This window comes from Lutra lutra, chromosome 4 (genome assembly GCF_902655055.1).
Source record: "Lutra lutra chromosome 4, mLutLut1.2, whole genome shotgun sequence".
Classification (NCBI taxonomy): domain Eukaryota; kingdom Metazoa; phylum Chordata; class Mammalia; order Carnivora; family Mustelidae; genus Lutra; species Lutra lutra.
The window spans coordinates 45,560,085-45,587,819 of NC_062281.1; the positions used below are offsets into that span (position 1 = coordinate 45,560,085).

The following is a 27,735-nucleotide window of genomic DNA, read 5'->3' on the forward strand; positions in this document are numbered from 1 at the left end:
TTCTTGGTAAAATACGGAGCAAAGTCATTTGCAGAGAAGATATACAGTCAAAACTGGATGACCCAGTGTTAAAAGAAAGCGAAAGTGTGTGGAGTAGGTCCTGTGGAGAAATTCCTGTGGGACAAGGAATTTTCTTCACTAATCACTGTTATAATCACAACTCTGATTCTACTCAGAATTACTACCATGGCAGTTGGTTTTTCATTTTGTCAGTATTCCATGCATGAAGCTGAGCTCAGAGGCTACTGTAAATAGCCATCATTCATTGGCTGAGCAAAGAGCAGAGGAAAAAAATAGTATGTGTCATTGTTTTCATTTCCAGGAGCAGGGAGAACTTCCATTCCTCCAAGAGAAAACTGTAAGAGGCACACTTGCAGCTTCTCCCTGCCCACTTCCTCTCCAGCTGGCTGAAGAGTAACTGCACTGAGTGGTGAATTTGAAGAAAAAACTGAGTCCACTGGCTTAGTCCATTCTTTTCTCCCTTTCTTTCAGAGAGATTCTGTCGCCAAGATGCCCACCTTCTCCTTTTCCTTCTGTGGCTGTGCTGTCCTGCCAGAGACAGGGTTGTTTAGGGGCAAAACTCTGACCTGTCCAGGTTTGACTCCAAGTCCATTAACCAACACTTCGTAGTTTAGCCAACAAACAGATCTCTCCCCCTCCCAGGTTCTAAACAAATAGAGAAATAAGACATGGGATTTTAAAAGAAGGGATTCACACATCAGCATAGAGCTGACATGAACAGTCTCCCCATCTCTCAGTCCTCCCCTGAATAAACATACCCACCCGGTCATGGCCTTTCCTGCTAAGGAAACTGCTTACTTGATGGCAGACTAAAAGGAGGACACTGAGCCATGTACACGAAATGGTTTCCCCAAATTCACCAGTAAGTCCTTCTTTCCTCTCTAAAAAGGAATGAATGGGAGGAACAAAATGAAGAATAAAAATAAGAACCCATAATAAGAAAAGCTAACATCCACTGAGCACTTACTACGTCCCAGGCTCAATCTTAAATATTTTTGACAAATTTGCATATTTAACTGTCAAAACAACCCTATGAATAGGCACTATTATTGTCCTCATGCTGCAGCTGAAGACACTAAGGTATGGGAAAGTGAAGAAACTTTCCCAATGTCAGGAAATGGAATCCTGCTTGAGGAGGTGACCAATCAGCTTACATATAGGACACAGTCAGAATACAGACAATCTCGAATTATCTATAAAATAGTGTAGACTTAACTATTTTGCAATCCTACATTTTTCAGCAAAAGCTTTCATTTCATCTTCTAAAATGTCACTATAGATTTATGCAGTTCTTTGACTATTATACTTAATACTCCAAACAGATCAAAGCTTAATAGATTATGAAATCATAGTGTTATAACTATAAAGGTTTTAAAGTTCATCTACTCAAGCTTTTTCCTTTAGAGATAAGAAAGCTAAGGTGCAATTAAATTACTTGCCCAAACTCATAAGGCCAGCGGCACAAAGATATGGCCCAGTGTGCCAGATCTTCCCTTTTCTTCATTATATCATTGATACACAAATCCCACTGAGAAGCTGAATAAATGAAAGAGCAAGCAAACACCTACTGGCATCTTCATTGTTATAAATAGTCTTCTTCTTCAGAAATTAGATCACTTAAAATTTTTCCTAGTTATTCTGACTTAAAACATTACTTTCTCTGTGAAAATCTCCCTGGGAAGCAAAACATATTGGCTAGAAGTATAGACAAGTGAATTGGAATAGACTTTAGGTGCTCTACGAATCCCTTTGTTAAGGACTGTTCATAGTTTTGTATCCTTTAAAAATCTGGATGCTCTTATGTTGTAAAACATCTGTTTCCATTCAACAGGCAATAAAGAGAGTCTCCAAAGTCAAGTAAACCCAAGTAGGGTTTTCTCTCCATCTGTCAGGGGAAAAACCCAAGAGAGTGTTTTGCCTGCAGAAGGACGAGGCCCTCAGCTGGTTCCAGAAAGCCACTGTAACCGCAGCCCATCTGTGCAGATGTGCAGGATAAGGTGTGTAGCATTTTGTTGTTGTTGTTAATAAGAAAATGTGTGGGGGGTGGTTAATGAAAATGCTATCCTGATTTTCAAGACTTTGCTTTTACATGACTTTTTCCATTAAGCTGAAAATGGTTTCCAGTACTTCACGAAATAAAATTTAATGTTCCCAATTCTGTATCAGAGCAAACTCCAAGAACCCCAGAGTTAGGAAACCAATAATGCAATCAACTTTGGAACTTTTAGGTTTCAAACCCCCACTTTTACACTTAGACCGCCAAGTCATGCTATTTTTCATTTCCCTCAAGTGTTTAAAGAACCATTTGCTTAAAAGTAGTGGCTTGCCTCAGTCCTTCAGATGCCTCTTTGCCAGGTACAAACCCCACAAGAGCTGAGGCCAGACAATGAGGCTGAGGTTCAGAGGACCAGGGTGGGGCTGGAAGTTTAGCTATAAACAAAATTACCTGCTGACTTCTTGAGGAATCCATGTGAGCTGATTGTTGTTCAGATTAAGCAGAATCAAATTTTGTAAGCCATCTGTTGGGAAATAATTTTAGTCACGTTAGCTATCTCTTAGAGAATAACTTGTAGCCACTTTTCTATATACCGTTGTTTTCCTTCTGGTTTCTTGCCTTGGCCAAGGCTCGTGGGGTCGCTGGTGACAGATACCCTCTTAAACTAGCTTAAACAAAATAGAGGGAATTCGTCACCAAATTAAAAAGCTAAATCACAGCGCCCAAGAGCAGAGAGCACAGCCAGGCTCACCACAAACTGGAACCAGAAACTAAGCGGCACGTGAACTCAGGGTTATTTTGTTTTAGTTTTAACTCAAAAGGGCTGTTCCATAAATGTTGAGTGAATAAATGAAATTCAAAGGGTCCTCCTTACTGGCGGCATTCACCCATCCATCAGAAAAATCACATAAGGAGAGTGGTCAGAGGGACCAGCCACCAGCACCTTGGCAGGCGCGCGGCAGGGCAGCGTGAGCGGGCAGACTTCCTGCGCGCGAGCCGGGCACGTGCGCGCACACGCACGCAGGCACGCGTACCACTGTCTCTCCGCACGTGCGCGTGCCTGTGCGATGGGCTCCGCGCCCTTGTGCTCCCGCCGCCCCCCCACTGCTGCACAGCACCTCGGGCAGGTGGCCCATGACGGCACTCTCTTTGCAGCCGCTCAGGTGGAACTCCCTGGAGAGGAGAACGAAGGGGACCCACAGTGTGAACAAGTGTCCATGCAGCGCTAGGGCCAGCGTGACCTTGAAGAGGGACGAGTAGACGCCCTAGCACCTGGACTTGGGGATCTTCTTCACCAGAGGTGCAAAGGAGCTGAGGCACTCTTTGGTGCATTTCGTGGGGAATAGGTCCTCCTAGACCACCAGACTCTGCACAGAGCTCAAGGCAGAGCAGACGGATGGACTGGGGGCCTGTGTGCTTGTCCTTCTTCCCCGCTCGTCGGACTGACAGCAGTGTGTGTCACACACGGGGTGGCCCAGAAAGCCTTTCCTGCACGGAATTCTGAGATGGTGCTCTACTGCAGGCCGGCCAAGGGGAAAAGGTCATGGTGTGGCTCACTGTCTGCTCTTAGAGGTCCATCTCCCGAGGTGTCGCCACCAACCCTTTGAACTCTAAGTCGGTGACTCAGGGCAGCTCCAGGTACATCTTCATGGCAGGCTTCTCCCTGTTAGGTTTGGCCATGACTGTGCCGGCCGCCCAACACACTGGGCCCTTAGTTCATGGGGGTGGGGGGATCTTATTAACCTAAATATGTGTATATATACGTGTAATCGATATGTAATGCTACATGATTATAGGTTCATATATACATATTGGCTGTGTATGTATGTATATACGTAGGCCTTTGATTGCTCTTCATAGTTACAGAAATGCTCATGCTGGGTCTCCTGGGCTTCTCATGTTTCTTGGACTGAACCACTAAAACAAGTTGTGATATGCAAGGACACCCACACCCTGCTCCAGACTAATACTATGTCTCTCACATGAGTTTCTCAGAGTTTAATGGATACATTCTCAGGGCATCTCTGAAGAGCACAGAGTTTTATTTCTCATTACAGCTTCTCTCAACTTCATATTTATATTCTGTCTCTCTTTCTCTTCCTACTCCTCTCTTTCCCCCACTCCCCAGGCTTTCTCTTTTGAGTAGATTTTCTCTAATTTTCCATACATTCATAGCCATCCTACTATTGCTGCATTTAAATGTTCACGGACTGGGTAGACAGTTCTCAAACTAAAATGCCTACAGGAACTGAGAAGATAACTCAGAACATCCTAGTGGCCCTGATGGGAGTGTACCAGGTAGGAGTGTGCGGAATTGGTGAGCACCTGCCTTATCTAACAGGGCAGCTGCCATGCAGCCAGCCCCTGGCCATTGTTATCATGTAGGAATGTGATTCCAGTGTTGCCTAGTCTTTCTTTCTTAAAACAAAGAAGAGCGGGAGATCCAGTTTGTTTGTTGTTGTTGTTGTTGTTTTTAATGAACTCTTCTGATTTGCAAATTTTGAGAGGGATGCCTGGGTGGCTCAGTCAGTTAAGCTGATTTGCAAATTTGGTACCCTAATTCAAATTTTTTAAAAGGCTGTCAAAAGAGAACCAACTTATTTGTGAAACAGTTTCAGCTCACAGGACACCAGTTGCAACCACTATCTTAGTTCATATGATGAGCTCAGACCAGTTACACTGTTTTAGATTCCTATAATTCCCAAGAAGAAGACTAATATCGGCCTATCTTGGGACACATGTCTAGCCCCGGACCAGTCTGGTCTGGTCAGAGTGACTGGGTCATGTAGTACAGGCTGGATAGCGCTCAACTCCCTGACACTAAACTACTTCTGCTCTTGGATAATAAGGACACAACATAAAACATATTCTTTGTCATTCACATGGGCTTTTCAAAGTTCAACAGCCCAAAACCAAGAAATAATAGCAACTACAGACATCCAGGGGCAGTGTACACAGGTTATATATATCTTACAAACCTCCTATTTAAGGGCACAGAAGAAAAAAAACTTCTTTATGGAAACCTAAATCAGCGTTAAATAGGTTGCATAATATTGTTTATGTAAGTCGGGTTTTAAGTTTGTCCCCTCAGTATAGTTTATAAAATTGTGGTTGTTTCACACCCTTAATTTTTTCCTTATGTAAACTGTTTTCTTCCTATGTAAAGTGTAATTGAACCCTGAATCTATGGGTTTGCATATATAACATGCATAAGCATCGGTTAAGTGTTTACTACAGTTCTTATTTTGAAAAACTATTTCCCCAAGATACATGATTCAGGATTTTAAAGTAAAGAGATCATACGAAGTCTATTTGTGCTATTTGCCAAATATTCCCCTAATTTAGCGCCCCATGCAGTGATAGCCTCAATAAATGCTGCTTGATGATGACAGTGATTATATCTAGCACCCATGTCTCAAAAGTTCACAAAACATATCTTTAGTTTTATTAATAAGGACAAAGACATAGAATGATAAAGTACTGTACATGGGTCAATGAAGCTATAAAAATCATCTAGATCTCTTTGTCTTGTGTTTTATCCTTAAGCCCCTCTCCCTATATTAAATAAGAAGAGTATCCTATTGAATGGAGAAGTTATAAGTTGAAAGGAAACACCAAAAGAAAAAAAAAGCCAATTATTGGATCTCATATTTTTTTCTTTCAAATTCTCCTTTGATTTTAAACTTAGCATCTTGATCGAATATTGTACTTAACATTGAGACAATAAAAAGTGTAAAGAACAAGAAGAGTTTTTCTTAATTTGATTTTCAACCAGTTTCCTTGCAGGCATAGAGAAAGGGCCTCTAGATTCAAGGGTCAAAATGTACACTGATTCTGAAAAGGGAAGGTTTTCTTTTTTAGATTTTATATTTAGAAAAATCTAATACTAACTTATTTTCTTAGGTCCACATTAGAGAAATAGATAATACAACAGTTGAAAAAAAAGGACCCCAAATTCCTTAATTTCAAGAATACTGTGTAAATATCTGCAACAAAAAATGATTAAAAGGTAAAATATCCTTTTTTACTTTTTTACTTGTCCAATATAAGAAGATTAAGTTTGATTCCATAATGTTGCTCTTCTTTGACTAACTTACCACATACTCCAGATGCAAATTTACAAATCTTATTTCCAAATAAATGAAGCCTCTTCAGGGATGTAAGGTATTTCACCTCTTCTGGAATTTCTTCCAAAAGGTTGTTTCCCAGATTTAGTACTGTCAACTGTAAACATACAGAAATTTAATGAACTCATGCATTATTCACCTTCAAATGAGATGGAGAAATAATTAAGAACTTTTGTGGATAACTTTATACCTAGAGGATCTAAAAAAAGAACAAGTGACTCCTAAGCCAGCAGCTGAAGAGAAATAATAAAGATTAGAGTAGAAATCAATGATACAGAAACAGCAACAACAAAAACAGTAGAACAGATCATGAAACCAGAGCTGGTTCTTTGAAAAAACTTAATAAAATTGATAAACCCCTAGCCAGTACTTACCAAAAAGAAAAGAGAAAGGACCCAAATAAATTAAATCATGAATGAGAGAGGGGAGATCACAACCAACACCACAGAAAAATTATATGCCAACAAATTGGGCAATCTGGAAGAAATGGAAAAGTCCTAGAAATATGTAAACCACCAAAACTGAAAGCGGGAGAAATAGAAAACTTGAACAAACTGATAACCAGCAGCAAAATTGAATCAGTAATCGAAAATCTCCTGACAAAAGTCCAGGGCAGGATGGCTTCCCAGGGCAATTCTCCCAAACATTTGAAGAAGAGTTACTACCTTTTCTTCTGAAACTGCTCCAAAAAATAGAAATGGAAAGGAAACTTCCACATATATTCTATGAGGCCAACATTACCTTGATCTTAAAACCAAAGACTCCACTAAAAAAGAGAACTACAGGCCAATATGCATGATGAACATGAATGCAAAAATCCTCAACAAAATACTAGCAATTGAATCCAACAGTAACCAAAGAATCAGTCATTCACCATGATCAAGTGGGATTTACTCCTGGGTTTCAAGGGTGGTTCAATATTTGCAAATCAATCAGTGTGATACATCACATTAATAAAAGAATGGATAAGAACCATATGATCTTAATAGATACAGAAAAAGCATAGACAAAGTACAGGATCCACTCTTTTTTTTTATTAAAGTTTTTTTAAGATTTTATTTATTTATTTGACAGAGAGAGATCACAAGTAGGCAGAGAGGCAGGCAGAGAGAGGGGGAAGCAGGCTCCCCGCTGAGCAGAGAGCCCGATGCGGGGCTTGATCCCAGGACCCGGAGATCATGACCTGAGCCAAAGGCAGAGGCTTAACCCACTGAGCCACCCAGGCACCCCCAGGATCCACTCTTGATATAAACCTTGCACAAAGTAGGGATAGAGAGTACATACATCAACATCATAAGGGCCATATGTAAAAGAACTATAGCTAATATCATCCTCAACAGGGAAAAACCGAGAGCTTTTCCCCTAAGGTCGGGAACATGATAGTGATGTCCATTCTTACCATTATTATTTAACATAGTACTAACCTCAGCAATCAAATAACAATGAGAAATAAAAGGCATCCAAATCAGGAAAGAAGTCAAAGAAGAAGTCACTATTTGCACAAGACATGACACTCTGTATAGAAAACCAGAAAGGCTCCACCAAAAATTTGCTAGAACTGATACATGAATTCAGTAAAGTCACAGGGTACAAATCGACATACAGAAATCTGCTGCATTTCTCTACACCAATAATGAAGCAACAGAAAGAGAAATCAAGAATCAGTCCCATTTACAATAGCATCAAAAACCCTAAGATACCTAGGAATAAGCTAAACTAAAGAGATTAAAGATCTATATTCCAAAACCTGTAAAACACTTCTGAAAGAAATTGAAGATGAGACAAAGAAATGGGAAAGCATTCCATGCTCATGCATTGGAAGAACAAATATTGTAAAAATGTCTATACTACCCAAAGCAACCTACACATTTAAGGCAATCCCCATCAAAATATGACCAGCATTTTTCACAGAGCTAGAATAAATAATCCAAAAATTTGTATGGAACCACAAAAGACCCTGAATAGCCAAAGCAATCTTGAAAAAGAAAAGCAAGACTGGAGGCATAGCAATTCCAGACTTCAAGGTATATTACAAAGCTGTGATGACCAAGATAGTATGGTACTGGCACAAAAACATGTTTGTGAATGGAACAGAACAGAAAATGCAGAAGTGAACCCACAACTCTATGATCTACTAATCTTTGACAAAGCAGGAAACAATATCCAGGGGGGGGGGGGGGGCAGTGTCTTCAACGAATGGTGTTGGGAAAACTGGATAGCCACATGAAAAAGAACATGGACTTTCTTACAGCATACCCAAGAGAACACAAAAGAACAATACTTTCTTACAGCATACACAAGAACAAATTCAGAATGGGTGAAAGACCTAAATGTAGACAGGAAACCATCAAAATCTTAGAGGAGAGCACATAGAGGTAACCTCTTTGACATTGGCCATAGCAACTGCTTACTAGATACATATCATCAAGCAAGGGAAACAAAAGCATAAATAAAACTATTGGGGATGCCTAGGTAGTGCAGTAGGTTGAGCATCCAATTTTTGGTTTCAGCTAAGGTCATGATCTCAGGGTTGTGCGATTGAGCCCCATGTCGGGCTCCACACAGTGCAGAGTCTACTTGAGATTCTCTCTTCCTCTCCCTCAGCTCCTCCTCATGCACTCTCTCATACTCCCTCACTCTCTCTCTCTCAAACAAATACATAAATCTTTTTTTAAAAAAATAAAGTATTGGTAAGGTGCCTGGGTGGCTCAGTTGGTTAAGTAACTGCCTTTGGCTCAGGTCATGATCCTGGACTCCAGGATCACAGCAGGAATCTGCTTCTTCTGTCCTTCCCCCTTCTCATGCTCTCTCTCTCTCATTCTCTCTCTTAAATAAATAAATAAAATCTTTAAAAAAATACACAAATAAATAAACTATTGGGTCTTCATCAAGATAAAAAGTTTCTGGGGCACCGGGGTGGCTCAGTGGGTTAAAGCCTCTGCCTTCCGCTCAGGTCATGATCCCAGGGTCCTGGGATTGAGCGCACCGCATCCGGCTCTCTGCTCGGCGGGGAGCCTGCTTCCTCCTCTCTCTCTCTCTCTCTGCTTGCCTCTCTGCCTACTTGTGATCTCTGTCTGTCAAATAAATAAATAAAATCTTTTTTAAAAAAAAGTTTCTGCACAGTGAAGGAAATAGCAAAAATAAAAGGCAGCCTATGGAATGGCAGAAGATATGTGCAAATGACATAGGTCATAAAGGGTTAGTATCCAAAATATATAAAGAACTTCTGAAATTCAACACCCCCAAAAAAAAGCCAGTTAAAAAATGAACAGAATACATGAATAGACATTTTTCTAAAGAAGACATACAAATGGCTAACAGACACGTGAAAAGATGCTCAACATAACTTACCATCAAGGAAATACAAATCAAAACCACAATGAGATATTACTTCACACCTGTCAGAATGGCTAAAATTAGCAATACAGGAAACAACAGATGTTGGCAAGGGTGTGGAGAAAGGGGAACCCTCTTAAACTCTTGGTGGGAATGCAACTGGTGCAGCCACTCTGGAAAACAGTATGGAGGTTCCTCAAAAAGTTAAAAATAGTACTACCCTATGACCCAGCAATTGCACTACTAGGTATTTATCCAAAGGGTACACAAGTACTGATTCAAAGAGATTCATGTACCCCAATGTTTATAGCAGTATTACTAACAATAGCCAAATTATAGAAAGAGCCCAAATGTCCACTGACTGATAAATGGTTAAAGATGTGACTATATGTACAACATAATATAGTCAGCCATAAAAAAGAATGAAATCTTGCTATTTGCAATGACATGGATGGAGCTAGAGAGTACTACACTAAGCAAAATAAGTCAGTCAAAAAAGACAAATGCCATATGATTTCACTTACATGTGGAATTTAAGAAACAAAGCAGATGAACATGTACAGGGGGAAAGAGAGAAGCAAAACATACAGTGAACTCTTAACTATAGAAAACAAAAGAGTTGCTGGAGGGGAAATTGGGTGGGGGATGGGTTAAATGGGTGATGGGTATTAAGGAGGGCACCTGTTGTGATGAGCACTGGATGCTGTATGTAAGTGATGAATCACTAAATCCTACACATGAAACTAATATTACAAGGTATGTTAGCAAACTGGAATTTAAGAAAAACTTGGTAGAAAAAAACAACTAGAATAAAATAGTCTTAGTAGGTATGCTGCATGAAAAATTATATTGATAAAATACAAGAAAAGTGTATGTCAGAATAAAAATACTGAATGGAAAAGAGGAATGTTGGGTTGAATGTGCTAAAAATAATGTAATCATTCAAACCAGGGAAAAGTCAACTAAAGTGACTGCTGTTAAAACCAGCATCATTATTTTTAGTTATTGTTCTATATAAAATTCTTTCTATTCAAAATTTCTAGCTTTGACAATTTCCCATACATATGTGATATTACCTAACAATTTCAACTTTAAAATGATTTTATAATATGAATTTAAAGAACTTTGTTGATATCCATGTAACCTAAGAATATGTCAGCATAATCTTGCACAATTATTTCACATGAAATAAATAATAATTTCACATAAAATAAATAATAATGAGCTTTAAAAATAAAGTTTATTTGAGCTTTATGTTCAAACATCTTATGTTAATTAAAGCACAATTTAATTTTTATTTAAAACACTGAACTTCAGGGCGCGTGGGTGGCTCACTGGGTTAAAGCCTCTGCCTTTGGCTGAGATCATGGTCCCAGTGTCCTGGGATCGAGCCCCACATCGGGCTCTCTGCTCAGCAGGGAACCTGCCTCCTCCTCTCTCTGCCTGCCTCTCTGCCTACTTGTGATCTCTATCTGTCAAATAAATAAATAAAAATCTTAAAAAAAAAAACCACTGAACTTCATTAAAATTGTAATACAAACCATTGTAAAGACATTTAAAAACACAATAAATGGGGACGCCTGGGTGGCTCAGTTGGTTAAGCAGCTGCCTTCGGCTCAGGTCATGATCCCAGTGTCCTGGGATCGAGTCCCATATCGGGCTCCTTGCTCGGCAGGGAACCTGCTTCTCCCTCTGTCTCTGCCTGCCTCTCTGCCTACTTGTGATCTCTCTCTCTCTGACAAATAAATAAATAAAATCTTTAAAAAAAAAACACACACACAATAAATGATTCACTGATAATGCACTTGAGCATCTCAAAGAGTATCCAAACATTGTGACCCACACAATCAAAACCTGTAAGAAGTCAGCAAAGGGTTCATCAAGATAAGTGTACTCTTAATCTCCTTTATCTATTTTCACCCATCCCCCCACTTATCTTGTACACTTATATTGATGAAAACTGAGAAATATATAGAGCAGTTGAATTATTATACTGTATGTGTGAAACTAATGTAACATTATATGTTAATTATACTTGAATTAAAGAAGAAAGGGGGCACCTGGGTAGTTCAGTCAGTTAAGTGTCTGCCTTGGGCTCAGGTCATGATCTCAAGTCCTGGGATTGACCCCTGAGTTGGACTTTCTTCTCAGTTTCTCCCTCTCCTTCAGACCCAACCTCATGCATGTACACTCTCACTCTCTCTCTCCTCTCAAATAAATAAAATCTTTTTTTAAAAATTAAAGTTAAAAAAAAATCTTGGCAAAGGGACTCATTTCTTGAAGTCAGAAATATAGTCCAAGATCTGAGGTCCTCCTATCATACTAATGTCTGATTGGTCAGACTTGGAAGAACCACACATAAGAGAGAAAGACCCTCCTTGATCTTCTAATCTAATAAATGGATGATACAGAATTGGTCCCTAAATATTTGCATTTTTCTTTGATTTGAAATCTAATCATAACTTTCAAAATACAAAAAGAATCTTTTCTTTTACTCCCAGACAGAATTTACCATTCATATTTCATTACCAACTCGAAGTTTCATAGATTTAATATTAAAGGGTATAAAAAAGGCATCATAGGAGTCTTTTTTTATCCATAAGGAAGCTCTATGCCCAAGGTGGGGCTTCAATTCATAGTTCCAAGATTTAGAGTCTCATATTTTACTAACTGAGCCAACCAGGTACCCCAGAATCATGAGAGTCTTGACAAATTAATGACTTTAACATAAGGCAAGAAAAATAAGAAATTTTAGGCAAGTTATGGCTTATATTTAAATATCATTTGGTATTTGGCATTTGGTGTGAATGTATGTTAATAAATTAATGTAAAGTAGATATAGTATATTTACTAAAAAATTCCATGTCCCTAGAATTCATGGAAAAGTTTTTGCTTTTATACATGTTTTCCACTGAAAATGACCATCATGTACCTTCTTAAAGGACTTACTCTTTTTTTTTTTTGAGGATTTTATTTATTTGAGAGAGAGAACAAGCAAGAACACATGTGTGAGAGAGAGAGAGAATGAGAGAGAGAGCATGAGCAGGGAGATGGAGGGGCAAAGGGAGAGGGAGAAGCAGACTCCATGCTCTCCTCCACTATGACACTGAGCAGGGAGCCCAATGCAGGGCTCAATCCCAAGATCCCGGGATCATGACCTGAGCTGAAGGTAGATGCTTAACCGACTGAGCCACCCAGGTGTCCCGGCCATATTCTTTCATACAGGTGAAGTTAAAACATATTCATGTAGCCATTCTAATGGAAAGACTTAATCCAGAGTCTGTGACTATATTAGTTTCCTATTGGACTATAACAAATTACCACAAATTCAGTAGCTTAAAACAAGGCAAATTTATTATCTCATAGTTGTGGAGGTCAGTTGAAATTAAATGGGATTCACGGACCTAAAATCAAAGTGTTGACAGGGCTGTGTTTCTTTCTGGAGAATCGAGGGTGAATCTGTGACTTCTGGCCCTCACTTTCATCTTCAAAACCAGCAATGACTAGTGAAGTCTCAAATCACATCACTCTGATTCTGTCTTCCATATTTAAAGAAACTTATACTCTGTTTTCTCTTCAGATTGTATAAATCTTTCACCCTTTCCTAAAGAACTTCACAATTACATGGGTCCTACCCATAATTTCCAGTATAATCTCTTCATCTCAAGGTTAGCTATCAACCTTGATTCTATCTGTAACCTTGATTCCTCAGTGACATGTAACCTAACATATTCACAGATTGTGGGGATTAGGATGTGGGCATCTTTGAGGAACCATGTCTACAGCAGTGACTACTTGAAATATCTTTTCTGAAAATCAAGTCAATTTCCTTCTTTTGCCTAAATTTAGTGAGAAATTCATAACAGTAAACTAGTAAACTAGTGCTCAACAAAATCTATGTGAGTACAGTAAGAAATACAAGAGTCAGGAACTGAAAGGGCTGTGAATTTATTCAATTTGCAAGCTAATATTTAACCTGCCACTATTTCATACATGCTGGCATAAAGCATGAGACCTCTGGGCAAGAGACAAATGTCATTTTATTACCTACAGCAACAATGGCCAGAATATGGTTATTTTTGCACCAGCAACGCAAAAAGAACCAGATGATATCCGGATGTGCTGTGGACTGTGTTACAGAAGAGAAACCATGAATTTAGGGAACCTGGATCTTTTAGAATAAACAGTAACTGTGCTTGCCCTTTGCTCTAGAGGAAGACACAATTCCTAATTTCCAAGGCTATCTGCTATATAAATGTTCCCCAAAACTTTGTTCAGAGCAAAGATAGTCAGCGCCTCTGCCTGCAGAGATGTACAAAAACATAACAGACTCATGGAAAATTGTCTCCAATGAATATATGGCAACATATATTTTTAAAGTGAATAACAAAGAACCGAACTTGTGATTTCTCACACTATCAATGCTTTCCAAGTATTTCTGAGGGCACAACCTCTATAGTGCTTATTTTGCATACTATGTCATAAGTTTTCATCTATGAGTTATATATATTGTCATTGTGTTTTACAAAATCTAAGGCATGGCCCAGATACTTGAAAGTAACACTGTAACTTGATTTCATGGTATAGCAAAGGGAACTCACAGGATGTAATCAAGCTTGCCTATAAAGTGGGTTAGGTTTTTCGATGCTTAGAAATATATCCACAAACAAATTATGAAAAATGCAATCTAAACTGTCCATATAATCATCTATAAGGAAGCAAGTGGGTCAGTATTTATTCGAAAATATGCACTGTATGCCTACTTTGAGCCACCAGTTCCAGATGCTAGATACATAGAGGCGAATAAGACTTGTAAGATCTTTACCTCAAGACACTTACACAATTATAGCAAGGGAACAGCAGTCCAATGAGTGAAAAATAAATGAATGATGATGTCTCATCCCTTGAATACAACTAGATAGTTATCAAATCATTCTGAACACCCAAGAAATCCATCAGAAGTCTGAGAAAACAAATATTGTAAGCCTACAAGTAGAAAAGCAACCACCTTTTGGGAGATAGGAGGTGCAGAGATTTGATTCTGGCTTTATATAGCTGAGTATATGGCAGCAAAGAGGAGGCCTGCTTAAGGAGGCTCCCACAAAGCATTATAAGCAATGGAGTGAAAAATGGGAACTTTTACAAGTCTGCTGCACCAGGAAACATGCCTGGCTTAAAGGTGCTCAGGTAGTGAAGTGGCACAGAATCCCAGGTGTGACGCCGTGATCTGAGGACCCCCTGGGTCACAAGAATAAGTGGTGCCTTAGTGAGTGAGGCACTGTTCCCGAGTGTAGGAGTGTGGAAGCCAGCTAAGAACAACACATCTAGGTGCTAGCTTTCTGCTCTGTGTTGCCATAAACTGAGAACTGCTCTGTGGTTGTGTGACAACTTTCCTGGGATGGGTCCAGCAAAAGGCAGAAGCATTGGGAGACTCTCCCTGGGAGGAACAGTGAGAGGTCCCTAAAAATTGGAGTTTTGAAACTCAATCACATGCCTGAGATTTAAGGAAGAAAAAAAAAAGCTTGGACATAGGCAGGGTGAACACAGAGTTCTGACAGAAACTGGGAAGATGAGTGATTGCTCTTCTGTAAGAGCTCACCAAAGAGTGGGGGAGCACACATTTTCAGCTCCCAAGCTAGAGAGCTGGGCACCCCCATATTCATCCTGTCCATCAGTGCTGAAAGCCTTCAGGGAGCATAACAGCACCACCTAGTGGATTCTGGAGCTGCTTACATCAAGCCCTGCCTCCCTTCACACTACAGGTACACTTCCACTAGGACAAATCCACCTCAGACTCAGGGCAACAGGACCCACCCCTAGAAGACCAGCACAAACAACTTGCTCACATCACGTTTACTGGCCATAGAGGGCTGCAAAGCTTCAGCTCTAGAGGGACAATAGTATCTAGTAACCTTTGTACTTTTATTCTTTAGGAGTTTCGTTTATCCAGTTATTTCTTTTTTTTTTTTTCCAATTCTTTTTTGTTCTTTTTAAAGTTTAATTTATATATATTCTACTTTTTGTATCCTTTTATTGTATTTTTTATTATTTATTTATTTATTTATTTTGGAACCTGGTTTATTTAACAACCAGACTAAAACACACCCAGGATCTGTGATTTACTGCTGCTGCTATTGTTGTTGTTGTTGTTGTTTCTTTTTCTTTCTTCTTTTCTTTTATGGAAAAAAAAATGAGATGGAGAAATTCACCCAAAAACAAAGAACAGGAGGTAGTACTCATGGCCAGGGATTTAATCAATATGGATAGAAATAGATGTGTGAACTAGAATTTAAAACAACAATTATAGGGATACTAGCTGGTCTTGAAAAAAAGCATTGAAGACTCTAGAGAATCCCTTACTGTAGAGATAAAAGAACTAAAATCTAATCAGACCAAAGTTAAAAATGCTATTACCAAGATGCAGTCCCAAGTGGAGGCCATAAAAACAAGAATGAACGAATTAGAAGAGTGAATCAGTTATACAGTAGATAAAATTATGGAAAATAAGGAAGTTGAAAAGAAGGGAAAAAAACTATTAGATCATGAAAGTAGACTTAGAGAACTCAGAGATTCCATAAAGCAAAATAATGTCCATATTAAAGGAGTCCCAGAAGAAGGAGAGCAAAAAAGGGGGAAGGTGGTTTATGTGAACAAATTATAGCTAAGAAACCCCAGATTCGGGAAACAGGTGTTTCAGTCCAGGTGGCACAGAGAACTCCCCTCAAAATCAACAAAAATAGGTCAACACCACAACATATTGTGAAATTTGCAAATTACAAAGATAAGGAAAAATTCCTAAAAGTAGCTTGGGACAAGAGGTTCTTAACCTACAAGGGTAGACACATAAGTCTGGCAGCAGACTGGTCCAAAGACACCTGCCAGGCCAGAAGGACTGGCATGATATATTCAACATGGTAAGTGGGAAAAAATGTGCTGTCAAGGATACTTTATCTAGCAGGGTTGTCCTTCAGAATAGAAGGAAAGATAAAGAGTTTCCAAGACGAACAAAAACTAAAGGAACTTGTGAATACTAAGCTAGACTTGCAAAAAGTATTAAAGGGGATGCTTTGAGTGGAAAGAGAGTCCAAAAGTAAAAGAGACTGGAAAGGAACAGGGACAATTTACAGAGATAACAACTTTACAGGTAATACAATGGCACTAAGTTCATATCTTTCAAAAATTACTCTGAAGGTAAATGGACTAAATGATCCTCCAATCAAAAAGCAAAGGGTAGCAGAATGGATAAAAACACAAAACCCAGGACGCCTGGGTGGCTCAGTTGGTTAAGCAGCTGCCTTCAGCTCAGGTCATGATCCCAGCGTCCTGGGGTCAAGTCCCACATCAGGCTCCTTGCTCAGCAGGGAGCCTGCTTCTCCCTCTGACTCTGCCTGCCTCTCTGTCTGCCTGTGCTCGCTCTCTCTCTCTCTCTCTCTCTCTCTGACAAATAAATAAATAAAATCTTTAAAAAAAAAACACACAATGATATGCTGCTTATAAGAGATTCCTTTTAGACCCAAAGACACCTCCAGATTGAAAGTGAAGGGGTAGAGAACAATTTATCATGCTAATAGAAATCAAAAGAAAGTTTGTGTAGCCATCCTTATATCAGACAACCTAGATTTGAAACCAAAGACTGTAATAAGAAATGAAGAAGGACACTGTATCATAATAAAGAGGTCTATCCAATAAGAAAATCTAACAATTGTAAATATTTATCCTTTTAACTTGGGAGAAGCCAAATCTATAAATCAATTAATAACAAACTTAAACTCATTCATAATAATACAATAATAGTAAGGGACTTTAACACCTCACTTACTGCAATAGATCACCTAAGCAGAAGATCAATAAGGAAACAAGAGCTTTGAATGACATACTAGACCAGATGGACTTCACAGATCTATCAGAGCATTTCATCCTAAAGCAGCAGAATACACGTTCTTTTCAAGTGCACATGGAACATTCTCCAGAATAGATCACATACTGAGTCACAAATCAAGTTTCAGCTGGTACAGAAAGATTGGGATCATGCCATGCATATTTTCAGACCACAAAGCTATGAAACTTGAAGTCAACTGCAAGAAAAAATTTGGAAGAACCACAAATATATGGAGGTTAAAAAAATCCTACTAAAGAATGAATGGGTCCATCAGGAAATTAAAGAAGAAATTAAAAAAATACATGGAAGCAAATGAAAATGAAAATGCAACAGTTCAGGGGTGTCTGGGTGGCTCAGTGGGTTGAGCCTCTGCCTTTGGCTCAGATCATGATCCCAGGGTCATGGGATCAGGCCCCTCATTGGGCTCCCTGCTTGGCAGGGAACCTGCTTCCCCCCGACCCCCACCTGCCTCTCTGCCTACTTGTGATCCCTGTCAAATAAGTAAATAAATAATCTTTCAAAAAAAAAAAGAAAGAAAGAAAGAAAGAAAGAAAATACGACAGTTAAATACCTTTAGGATGCAGCAAAGGTGGTTCTAAGAGGGAAGAATATAGCAATACAGGCCTTCCTTGAGGAGCAAGGAAAGTTCTCAAATACACAACCTAACCTTATACCCAAAGGATCTGGAAAAAGAACAGCAAATAAAGCCTAAACCCAGCAGGAGAAGAGAAATATTAAAGAGTAGAGCAAAAATCAATGATGTAGAGAAAAAAGAAAAAAAAAACAGAATAGATCAACAAAACTAGGAGCTGTTCTTTGAAAGAATTAATAAGATTGATAAACTCCTATCCAGATTTACCAAAAAGAAAAGAGAAAGGACCCAAATATATAAAATCAAGAATGAGAGAGGAGAGATCACAACCAACACCACAGAAATAAAACTTTAAGAGAATATTATGAAAAAGTATATGCCAACAAACTGGGCAATCTGGAAGAAATGGATAAATTCCTAGAAACAAATAAACTACCAAAACTGAAACAGGAAGAAATAGAAAATCCGAACAGGTGCATAACCAGCAAAGAAATTAAATTAGTGATCAAAAATCTCCCAACAAATAAGAGTCCAAGGCCCGATGGCTTCCCAGGGGAATTCTACCAAACAGTTAAAGATTTAATACCTATTCTTCTGAAACTGTTCCCAAAAATGGGCCGAAAACTTCCAAACTCATTCTATAAGGCCAGCATTACCTTGATCTTAAAATCAGACAAAGACCCCACTAAAAAGAATTACAGACTAATATCTCTGATGAACATGGATGCAAAAATTCTAAACAGGATACTAGGATACTAGCTAAACAGATCCAACAGTACATCAAAAGGATTATTCACCACAACCAACTAGGATTTATTCCTGGACTGTGGGGTGTTTCAACATCCAAAAATTAATCAACGTGATACACTACATTAATGAAAGAATGGATAAGAACCATATGATCCTCTAAGTAGATGCAGAAAAAGCATTTGACAAAATACAGCATTCTTCTTTGATAAAAACTGTCCAAAATATAGGGATAGAGGGAATATGCCTCAACATCATAAAGGTCATATATGAAAGACCCAAAGCTAGTATCATCCTCAACAGGGAAAAACAGAGCTTTTTCCCTAAGGTCAGGAACATGACATGATGTCCATTCTCACCACTGTGATTCAACATAGTACTGGAAGTCATGACCTCAGCAATCAGACAACAAGTAGAAATAAAAGGCATTCAAATTGGCGAAGAAGAAGTGAAACGTTCACTCTTTTTAGACGACATGATACTCTATGTAGAAAACCTGAGGAGTGGAGACAAGATGGTGGAAAGTTAGGAGGTGCTGTTACAACCGGTCCCCTAAAGTGAACTGATTATCTACCAAAGAACTCTGATCACCCGTGAAATCAGCCTGATATTAGAATTATAGGCTTCTGGATCTCTACAGGGGTAGAAGACACCAGTGGACAGGTAAAGCAGAGTGGGAACATTGGACTGATATCGGAAGATAAACAAAAGGGGTGGGAGCCACCAGAAGCAACCCATTGGAAAGTAATACCCCAATACAAGAGTGCCCTGGGATTGGGGACCAGCATTAACTTGGAGTCTGGTTGAAAGCTCTCAAAAAGAACAAAAGATCTTAAGGGGAAGTTGGTGGAATCTGGCGATTAGGGACAGGGGCTTAAGCCCACAGACCCTGGATGGCCACCGCTGGTGTTGAGCCAGAGAGAGTGCAGCGAAGAAGCCAGGCTTTGGTTCCTGAGCCACTGGCACACATGAGAGCGTCTGGGTGGTGGCGTGCATGAGAGAGACTGGTGTGGATGCCAGCTGGTGCTTTCTAGAACCACAGCCTTTTGCACTCTGCACACGCGCTGGGCGACTGGGGTATGAGTCGCTCTCCATACCCTACCCAGAGAGAGGTACATGCAGGGGCTAGCCCGTGCTCTCTAGGACCAGTGAGAGTCTGAACACTCCCAGCCCTGGCCAGCGTGAAAATCTCAGTGGGCTATCTCTGGTTGGGACCTCTCTGGTGGTCTGGACCTACCCAGACAGCCACGGTGGAGGCAGCTGCAGGAAGCCAGCTCTCTGGACTAGTACTTCTCCTGGTTTTGGGTAAAAGCAAGAGTTACCACAACCCCTGAGACCATGACTGGGGATGTGCTCTGCCAGTGTCAGAGGGGTAATTTATGTGCTCTAGAGCACCCACAGGGGAACAGACTTCTCTCTGAGACAGAGGTCTGGGTGCAGTTTTTCCTCTAAACCTCCAAAGAACCACCAAAAGCCGCCAAGGGGAGGGGGAAAAAAAAAAAAAAAAAACCTCCAAAACCTCCAGAGAACAAAAGCCTGAAAAACCGGTCTCCTCAGAGCCCAGCCCCTTGAGAGTGGGTAGGAGGACCCAACTCTAGCAAGACTGCCTGAAAAACTATGTGGCAGGCCCCTCCCCCAGAAAGCCCGCCAAAAACAAACAAACAAACAAACAAAAAAACCAAGAGGACAACCACTACTACTTACTTCATAGATACAGCTTTTAATTTTAATTCGTACCCACTATTCTCACTCTTTTCAATTTTTTTGATAATTTTTAAGCTATTTACCATCACAGTGAGATGCTTAGTACAACAAATTCCATAATAACCTATTAACTTGAACTTTTTTGATACATATACTGTGTTTTTCTTTTGCTGTTCTATTTTTTTTTAATTTTTTTTAACATTCATATAGAGATAAGCTTCAAGGTAATCCCCTTTCCCCAATCAATGCTACCCCTATATATAAACCAGTTTTAATCCCCCTTTATCTCAGGAAAGTTGAGTCCTTTAACAAAGATATCAAGATACATCCAGGGAGAATCAAAATAACCTTCCTTGCCCACACTGAGAATTTATAACCACTCTCCCATCTTTTTCTTCTGTCAGTGTTTCTATGTATTTGTTTTTGCTCTGGTAGTATATAAATCTTATATTTGGGGTTCATTTTGGCTGGGTTCTTTTTTTTTTTTTTCTTGTCATTTACTTTTGTCAGTCTTTTTGTTTGTCTCTTTTTGTTTGTATATTTTATAAATCTTACCTTTGGGGCCCATTTGGACTGGGTCTTCTCTTTTCTTTTTTCTTTTCTCTCTCTCTTTCTTTCTCTTTTTTTCTTTTTGGTGGTGACTCCTGATTGCTCAGAAGTGTTCCAGAGTGCACCTTGCCTGCACCATGGTTGATATATTTAGCTACACATCCCTTCAGCCATCTCTCACCAAAATGACTAGGAGGAGGAATGCCCAACAGAGGAAGAATTCAGAGACTGTGCCCTCTCCATCACAGCTATTGGATACGGACATAAACAGTATGTTGGAAAGGGAATTCAGGCTAACAATTATCCAAGCAATCGCTAGGTTGGAGAAAGCCTTTAATGACAAAATGGAATTGATTAGGGTGGAAGTGAAAGCCACCAGGGATGATGTTAACAATGCTCTCAATGAGTTCCAATTGAATCTAAATTCTCTAAAAGCTAGGGTATCTGAAGCAGAAAATAGAATTAGTGAACTAGAGGACAAACTGATAGAGAAAAAGGATCAGGAGGAAGCCTGGAACAAACAGCTTAGTAGCCATGAAAACAGAATTAGGGAAATAAATGATGCCATGAAATGCTCCAACGTCAGAATTATTGGAATACCTGAGGGGGAGGAGAAAGAAAGAAGACTAGAGGATACAGCTGAACAAATTCTCTGGGAAAATTTTCCCAATCTGGCAAATGGAACCAGCGTTCATGTTCTAGAGGCAAAAAGGTTTCCCCCAAGATTGTAGAATCTAGAAAGACCTCGAGACATCTGATTGTGAAAATGATGAATCATGATTTTAGACAGGAGCTCTTGAAAGCAGCTAGGGGGAAGAGATTCCTTATGCACAGAGAAAAGCCCATCAGAATAACATCAGACCTGTCCACAGAAACCTGGCAAGCCAGAAAGGGCTGGCAAGATGTATTCAGGGCACTAAATGAGAAGAACATGCAGCCAAGAATACTTTATCCAGCAAGACTGATATTCAAAATGGATGGAGAGAGAAAGAGCTTCCGAGACCAGCAAGGTTTAAAAGAGTATGTCACCACCAAGCCGGCACTACAAGAAATATTTAGGAGGTTCTATAAAAGAGGAAAATCCCAAGAATATCCAAATTTATGGAGACAATCTGTAGAAACAAGGATTTCACAGGTAACACAATGTCAATAAAAACATATCTCTCAATAATCACTCTCAACGTGAAAGGCCTAAATGTGCCCATAAAATGGCACAGGGTTGCAGATTGGATAAAACGACAGGACCCATACCTATGTTGTCTACAAGAGACCCATTTTGAACCTAAGGATACCTCCAGACTGAAAGTGAAGGGATGGAGAAGCATCTTTCATACCAATGGGCCTCAAAAGAAGGCTGGGGTGGCGATTCTCATATCAGATAAATTAGATTTTAAACTAAAGACTGTAGTCAGAGATACAGAAGGACACTACATCATTCTTAAAGGGTCTATCCACCAAGAAGATCTAACAATTGTAAATATTTATGCCCCCAATATGGGAGCAGCCAATTATATATGAAAACTGTTAATCAAGACAGTCATATTGATATGAACACATTAATAGTAGGGGATCTTAACACACAACTCTCAGTAATAGACAAATCACCCGAGCAGAAAATCAATAAAGAAACAAGAGCATTGGATGACACATTGGACCGGGTGGACCTCTTAGATACATACAGAACATTCCACCCTAAAACAACAGAATACTCATTCTTCTCGAGTGCACATGGAACCTTCTCCAGAATAGACCACATACTGGGTCACAAATCAGGGCTCAACTGATACTAAGAGATTGAGATTATTCCCTGCATATTCTCAGATCACAATGCTTTGACACTGGAGCTCAACTACAAGAAAAGTTCAGAAGGAATTAAAACACCTGGAAGCTAAAGACCACCTTGCTTAAGAATGCTTGGATCAAACAGGAAATCAAAGAAGAACTTAAACAATTCATGGAAGCCAATGAGAATGAAGACACTTCGGTCCCAAACCTATGGGATACAGCAAAGGTGGTCCTAAGGGGGAAATACATAGCCATCCAAGCCTCCCTCAAAAAAATTGAAAAATCCAGAATACACCAGTTATCTTTACACCTTAAAGACTGGAGAATCAACAAATTAAGCCAACCCCCCACACAAGAAGGGAAATAAGATTAGAGCAGAGATCAATGAAATAGAAACTAGAGATACAGTAGAATGCATCAATGAAATAGAAACTAGAGATACAGTAGAATGTGTCAATGAAACTAAAAGCTGGTTTTTTGAAAGAATCAATAAGATCGGTAAACCATTAGCCAAACTAATCCAAAAGAAAAGAGAGAAGACCCAAATTAATAAAATTATGGATGAAAAGGGAGAGATCACAACTAACACCAAGGAAATAGAAACAATCATCAGAAATTATTATCAACAGTTATACACCAATAAATTAAGCAATCTAGATGAAATGGATGCATTCCTGGAAAACTATAAACCCCCAAGACTGAAACAGGAAGAAATTGACAACATGAATAGACCAATATCTAGTCACAAGATTGAAGCAGTGATCAAAAACCTCCCAAAAAACCAAGAGCCCAGGACCTGATGGATTCCCTGGTGAATTCTACCAAACTTTCAAAGAAGAAATAATACCTATTCTCCTGAAGTTGTTTCAAAAAATTGAAGCAGGAGGAAAACTTCCAGACTCTTTTATGAAGCCAGCATTACCCTGATCCCCAAACCAGGCAAAGACCCCACCAAAAAGGAGAATTTCAGACCAATATCCATGATGAATATGGATGCTAAGATTCTCAACAAGATCCTAGCTAATAGGATCCAACAGTACATTAAAAAGATTATCCACCAAGACCAGGTGGGATTTATCCCTGGGTTGCAAGGGTGGTTCAACATTCACAAATCAATCAATGTGATAGAACAAATCAATAAGGGAAGAGAGAAGAACCACATGGTCCTCTCAATTGATGCAGAAAAAGTATTTGACAAAATACACCATCCGTTCCTGATTAAAACTCTTCAAAGTATAGGAATAGAGGGAAAATTCCTCAAACGCAAAAATCTATCTATGGAAAACCCACAGTGACTATCATTCTCAGTGGAGAAAAACTGGCAGTCTTCCCATTGAGATGAGGAACATGACTAGGATGCCCACTCTCGCCACTGTTGTTCAACATAGTACTAGAAGTCCTAACAACAGCAATAAAACAACAAAAAGAAATAAAAGGTATTCAAATTGGCAAAGAAGTAGTCAAACTTTCTTTTTGCAGATGACATGATATTTTATGTGGAAAACCCTAAAGAGTCCACCCCCAAACTACTAGAACTCATACAGCAATTCAGTAATGTGGGAGGATACAAAATCAATGTACAGAAATCAATTGCTTTCTTATACACTAACAGTGAAAATACAAAAAGGGAAATTAGAGAATCGATTCCATTTACTATAGCACCAAGAACCATAAGATACCTGGGAATAAACCTAACCAAAGAGGTAAAGGAATTACTCAAGGAACAATCGAACACTTATGAAAGAAATTGAAGAAGACACAAAAAGATGGAAGACCATTCCATGCTCATGGATCAGAAAAATAAACATTGTTAAAATGTCTATACTGCCTAGAGCAATCTATACTTTCAATGCCATTCCGATCAAAATTCCACCAGCATTTTTCAAAGAGCTGGAGCAAACAATCATAAATTTGTATGGAATCAGAAGAGACCCTAAATTGCCCAGGAAATGTTGAAAAAGAAAACCAAAACTGGGGGTATCACGTTGCCCAATTTTAAGCTTTACTACAAAGCTGTGATCACCAAGACAGCATGGTACTGGCATAAAAACAGACACATAGGGGCACCTGGGTGGCTCAGTGGTTTAAAGCCTCTGCCTTCAACTCAGGTCATGATCCCAGGGTCCTGGGATTGAGCCCCGCATCAGGCTCTCTGCTTGGCAGGGAGCCTGCTTCCTCCACTCTCTCTCTCTCTGCCTGCCTCTCTGCCTACTTGTGATCTCTGTCTGTCAAATAAATAAAATCTTTAAAAAAAAAAAAAAAAAAAACAGGGCGCCTGGGTGGCTCAGTGGGTTAAGCCGCTGCCTTCGGCTCAGGTCATGATCTCAGGGTCCTGGGATCGAGTCCCGCATAGGGCTCTCTGCTCAGCAGGGAGCCTGCTTCTCTCTCTCTCTCTCTCTCTCTCTCTCTCTGCCTGCCTCTCTGTCTACTTGTGATCTCTCTCTCTGTCAAATAAATAAATTAATTAATTAAATTAAATTAAATTAAATTAAATTAAAAAACAGACACATAGACCAGTGGAACAGAATAGAGAGCCCAGATATGGACCCTCAACTTTATGGTCAAATAATCTTCGACAAAGCAGGGGAAAATATACAGTGGAAAAAAGACAGTCTCTTCAATAAATGGTGCTGGGAAAATTGGACAGCTATGTGTAGAAGAATGAAACTCGACCATTCTCTTACACCATACACAAAGATAATCTTGAAATGGATAAAAGACCTCAACGTGAGGCAGGAATCCATCAGAATCCTAGAGGAGAACATAGGCAGTAACCTCTTCGACATCAGCCACAGCAACTTCTTTCAAGATATGTCTCCAAAAGCAAAGGAAACAAAAGCAAAAATGAACTTTTGGGACTTCATCAAGATCAAAAGTTTCTGCACAGCAAAGGAAATAGTCAACAAAACAAAGAGGCAACCCACAGAATGGGAGAAGATATTTGCAAATGACAATACAGACAAAGGGCTGATAACCAGGATCTATAAAGAACTTCTCAAACTCAACACACAAAAAACAGATAATCATGTCAAAAAATGGGCAGAAGACATGAACAGACACTTCTCCAATGAAGACATACAAATGGCTAACAGACACATGAAAAAAATGTTTATCATCACTAGACATCAGGGAGATTCAAATCAAAACCACATTGAGATACCACTTTACACCAATCAGAATGGCCAAAATTAACAAGACAGTAAACAACATGTGTTGGAGGGGATGTGGAGAAAGGGAAACCCTCTTACACTGTTGGTGGGAATGCAAGTTGGTTCAGCCACTTTGGAAAACAGTGTGGAGATTCCTTAAGAAATTAAAAATAGAGCTTCCCTATGCCCCTGCAATTATACTACTGGGTGTTTACCCCAAAGATACAGATGTAGGGAAAAGAAGGGCCATCTGTACCCCAATGTTCATAGCAGCAATGGCCACAGTCACCAAACTATGGAAAGAACCAAGATGCCCTTCAGTGGACGAAGGGATAAGGAAGATGCGGTCCATATACACTATGGAGTATTATGCCTCCATCAGAAAGAATTAATACCCAACTTTTATATCAACATGGACAGGACTGGAAGAGATTATTCTGAGTTAAGTCAAGCAGAGAGAGTCAATTATCATATGGTTTTGCTTATTTGTGGAGCATAAGAAATAACACAGAGGACATGGGGAGATGGAGAGGAGAAGGGAGTTGGGGGAAATTGGAGGGGGAGATGAACCATAAGAGACTGTGGACTCTGAGGAACAAACTGAGGATTTTGGAGGGGCAGAGGGTGGGAAGTTGGGTGAGCCTGGTGGTGGGTATTATGAAGGGCACATATTGCATGGAGCACTGGGTGTGGTGCATAAACAATGAATTCTGGAACACTGAAAAGAAATTTTTTTTAAAAAGTAAAATTAATAAAAAAAATAATGAAGAGAAAAAGAAGAAAAAGAAAACCCAAAAGACTCCAGCTAGAGCTGATACACAAATTCAGTGAAGTTCTAGGATATAAAAATCAATGTACAGAAATCTGTTGCATTTCTATACACTAACAATGAAGCAGCAGAAAGAGAAATCATGGAATAAATCTCATTTACAATTACGCCAAAGACCCTAAGATACCTAGGAATAAACCTAACCAAAGAGGTAAAGGATCTATACTCTACAAACTACATAATACTTATGAATGAAATTAAGGAAGACACAAAGAGATGGAAAAACATTCCATGCTCATGGATTGGAAGGACAGATATTGTTAAAATGTCTGTGCTACCCAGAGCAATCTACACATTTCATGCAATCACTATCAAAATACCACCAGCATTTTACAGAGCTGTAAGAAACAATTCTAAAATTTATATGGAACCAGAAAAGAACCCAAATAGCCAAAATAATGTTGAAAAAGAAAACCAAAGCTGGAGGCATCACAATTCAAGACTTCAAGCTTTACTACAAAGCTGTAATCATCAAGAAGTATGGTACTGGCACAAAAACAGACACATAGACCAATGGAACAGAATAGAGAACCCAGAAATGGACCTTCAACTCTATGGTCAACTAATCTTTGACAAAGCAGGAAAGAATATCCTGGAAATAAGAGTCTCTTCAACAAATGGTGTTGGGAAAATTGGACAGCCACATACAGAAGAATGAAACGGAACCACTTTTTTACACCATACACAAAAATAAGTTCAAAATGGATGAAAGAACTAAATGTGAGAGAGGAAAACATCAAAATCCTAGAGAACACAGGCAGCAACCTCTTTGACTCAGCTGTAGCAACTTCTTGCTAGACACATCTCTACAGACAAGGGAAACAAAGGCAAAAATGAACTGTTGGGACTTTATCAGGATAAAATAGCACAGCAGAGGAAACAGCCAACAAAACTAAAAGGCAACCTACAGAATGGAGAAGAGTTTCATAAATGATGTATCAGATATGGGGATAGTATCCAAAGTCTATAAAGAACTTATCAAAATCAACACCCAAAAAAAACAAAAAATCCAGTCAAGAAA

General features: G+C 39.3%; 1 protein-coding gene across 1 annotated transcript in view; it reads right to left on the reverse strand.

The window, feature by feature from the left end:
- Positions 1 to 27,735, reverse strand: part of LRRC69 (leucine rich repeat containing 69) — a 108,072-nt gene that overhangs the window by 63,291 nt on the left and 17,046 nt on the right. The window contains 2 exon segments of the mRNA XM_047728133.1: positions 2,468 to 2,540; positions 6,115 to 6,241. Of these exon segments, the coding sequence (XP_047584089.1) occupies positions 2,468 to 2,540; positions 6,115 to 6,241 (200 nt within the window).